Raw genomic sequence first — 2,896 nt, forward strand, 5'->3', positions numbered from 1 at the left:
CCAAACTGATCACACCCATTTTGCCTTTGAAAGGGCGAAAGGGATGACAGCGGCTTCTCTGCGCTTCAGAAAATCAAGATTCGAGGGGTAGGCGCTGACGCAATACCACCTGTAGCCTCAGTCTGCCCCTCTTTCGTGTTTTTTTTATTTAGTGTGTTTTTTTATTTAGATGAAAGTTGTCATGCATGTAACATTTTAGCGTGCGACACCGAGGCTCCACACCCATCTCGGAGCCCAACTGGGGGACGACCCACTCACCCAGGGGGTGGTGGTGCCGCCAGGCTACCCCGGCGCTACACGGGGCGAACGACGCCTCCCACACGGCCAGGTGTAACCGGGGAGACCCCTCCCCGTCCTGATCGGGGTTCAGCGCCGCCGCCCCTTGACCCCTTAAGCCGCTGCGTGCTGCCAGGCGCCCCAAGCGGAGACCCGCACAGACCACCCAGCACCCAAGCAAGGAGCACCCAACCGCAACGCGAGCGACAAGTTGCTAGACCCGTGTGGGGCCGCACGGGCCCCCCACGCCCCCGGATATCCTGGCCAAAGTGGAGTGTTGGGACGCACCGTGACTGACCCGCACGACGCGCCCCTCAGCCACCAGAATCCGATCAACCCGGGGACGTGGGCGAGGGGGCACGGTGACCCCGATAAAACGAGAATGAAGAGTGGTGATAGGGCCGGATGCGGGAGTGCGGGTAATGTGGAGGGAGTGGCGCGGGACAAGGAGCAGGAGTTCACGTACCGGCAGGGTCGCTACGCCCTGAGAGGAACAGCTTGCGCTGTCCACCCGCTACCGGAGCTGGGACCCGGGGGGGCGCTAGTCCCCTATACCGGCCGAGGCCGGTGCCCCTGCGGGGTTGCGGACGTCATTGACGACACAGATGGCGTGATGCAATCCCAAAACTTTGCGCTTCTGAAAGTGCGGTTGCTTACTTACCTCCCGGTGCCTGCAGAAACATGGGACCACCGCCGCCCGCGTCCAGCCGTCGCATGACCTCGTCGTAGACGAGGCGCTGCTCGTCGGTCAGCAGCGGCAGGCGGGCGGCCACGTGCGCACGCTGGCGGCCCAGCGCCTCGCCGCCGTTCTCGGCGATCGGCGAGCTTGGAGCGCCGGCCGGCTGCGGCAGGCAGACGTCGACCAGCCTCTGGCCGCTGAGGCGGCGCAGATGACGACCGATGAGGCGCAGGGTCGCGTCGTAGATGAGCCGCATGCCAGGTTCGTGCTCGGTGTCTTAGGTGTTCCCGCTACTGCCGTCGGCTTCGTCGGTGTCGCCGACGCCGCCGCCGCCGCCCACCCGCGACAGCCGGTGGCGCACGTCCTCGGTCATGGCGTGCCGGAAGGTGTGCCACAGTCGCAGCAGATCGCAGCTGACACGGCCTTCGACGGCAATCACGGCGAACAGCCGCCGCAGCTGGCGGGGGAGGGCGACGACGGCCACCTCCTCCATGGCCCGCTGGCGCGGCCTTCGACTGCGATCACGGCGAACAGCCGCGGCAGCTGGCGGGGGAGGGCGACGACGGCCGCCTCCTCCATGGCCCGGTGCCGTGCTGGCCGTTTTCCAGCAAGCCGTGTGCCGAGCATGTACCCCTGAAGGTGGCGCTCACCTGGCCATCCACCGTGCTCAGCTCCTCGTAGGTGCGCGGCCCACGCACGTTGTGGAGGAGCAGGCGCAGCTAGAACGCCTCCCGGCACGCGGGCTGGCGGTGTAGACGCGGCCGATGGCTTCAGCGGCGAAGATGCCGGCAACGTCCGGCTTGCCTCGGCGGCGCCGACGCCAGCACCAAGCTCTCGTCTGCCACGTGTAGTAGCGCGGCACACTGTGGCAGAGCAGAGTCCGGGCAAACTCGTCCTCCGCGCACCGCTTGAAGAGGCCGGTGAGCTTGGTGTCGGCGCCAGCGTCCTTCGCCACTTGACGCGGGCTACGCCGGCGCGGAAGCACAGCGGTTGGTCGTCGCCGCCCAGGTGGACGGACAGCTGTTGCACTGGCGGCTGGTGCCCGTGGACAGGGTAGCCGAAATGCCGCCACGTTACCCCCATGGCGTTCAGGTAGCGGCCCTGCTGGTAGGCGGCGATCTCGTCCACCACCTCGTCCCCAGCCGACACCCGGAACATCACCTGGTCTCCGCCCTTAATGACATACTTGATGACGTACCGTATGCGCGTGACGGCGTGGGTGATGATTTCCATGTTGACATGGCCGTCCAGGGCGCGACTGAGGAACGGATTGTAGGGCACAATCCACCGGTTGTCGACGTCGACGGCGCCGCCCGGCCAGCCGTTGAGCTGCACCGTGCGTCCTCCGCTACATTGGCTGCGGCGCCGGTACCGGGAGTATCCCGTGTCGTGCACCTCCGTAATGGACTGGAAGGCCTTCGGGAAACGCTTCTTGTACGCTCCGTCCACCATGCACGGCGCCGTCGGACGGAGGGTGCCGCACGGTCCGTACACCATCCTGGTTGTGGCGATGGCGTGCAGCTCCGGCTCGGCGTCGGCGTCCGGGATCTCGGCGCGCACAAAGTGATCCAGCTGGTCGGGACGCGGCATGTCCTCCGGCGCCAGCCAGAGCACGATATGCGCGTGCGGCAGGCCCCTCTTCTGCCACTCGATGGTGTAGATGGAGGCGCGCACGCGGCCGAGGGCACCGCCTTGCCGGAGTGTGGTCATCAGTGCCCGGACCTTCCGGCGAAACACCAGCGACATGATCTCAGAATGGTCTTGAGCGTGCTGTCCGAGGTACTGGTGCTCCAGAGTAGCGGTTATCTCCGGCCACAGCGGGTTGCAAGTCACGGTGATGAACAGCAGGCCTCGCACAGCAGCTCCATCGCCGAGCGCAGGCCTCGCACGTAGGCGTTGCGCTCGTGCAGCATGCCCTGGAGCAGCCGCATGACATTCGGC

At 66.3% G+C, this 2,896-nt stretch overlaps 1 protein-coding gene across 1 annotated transcript; it reads right to left on the reverse strand.

Moving 5' to 3' along the window:
* Positions 1-1,232: 1,232 nt before the first annotated feature.
* Positions 1,233-2,701, reverse strand: LOC119113624 (uncharacterized). The gene is made up of 3 exons (XM_037237912.1): positions 2,033-2,701; positions 1,654-1,901; positions 1,233-1,470 (listed from the first exon to the last, which is right to left on the reverse strand). Exons 1-3 carry the CDS (start codon positions 2,699-2,701, stop codon positions 1,233-1,235), a joined length of 1,155 nt encoding a protein of 384 aa, XP_037093807.1.
* Positions 2,702-2,896: the final 195 nt, after the last annotated feature.

The sequence above is a fragment of the Pollicipes pollicipes genome, unplaced genomic scaffold (assembly GCF_011947565.3).
Source record: "Pollicipes pollicipes isolate AB1234 unplaced genomic scaffold, Ppol_2.1 Scaffold_7262;HRSCAF=8765_pilon_pilon_pilon, whole genome shotgun sequence".
Lineage (NCBI taxonomy): Eukaryota > Metazoa > Arthropoda > Thecostraca > Pollicipedomorpha > Pollicipedidae > Pollicipes > Pollicipes pollicipes.

Coding starts and splice junctions, on each gene's coding strand:
- LOC119113624 (XM_037237912.1), bottom strand. CDS start 2,701: ATGTCGCTGGTGTTTCGCCGGAAGGTCCGGGCACTGATGACCACACTC. Junction 1,902..2,032: donor GCTACCTGAACGCCATGGGG/GTAACGTGGCGG, acceptor CAAGTGGCGAAG/GACGCTGGCGCCGACACCAA. Junction 1,471..1,653: donor TGCGCCTGCTCCTCCACAAC/GTGCGTGGGCCG, acceptor CCGTGATCGCAG/TCGAAGGCCGCGCCAGCGGG.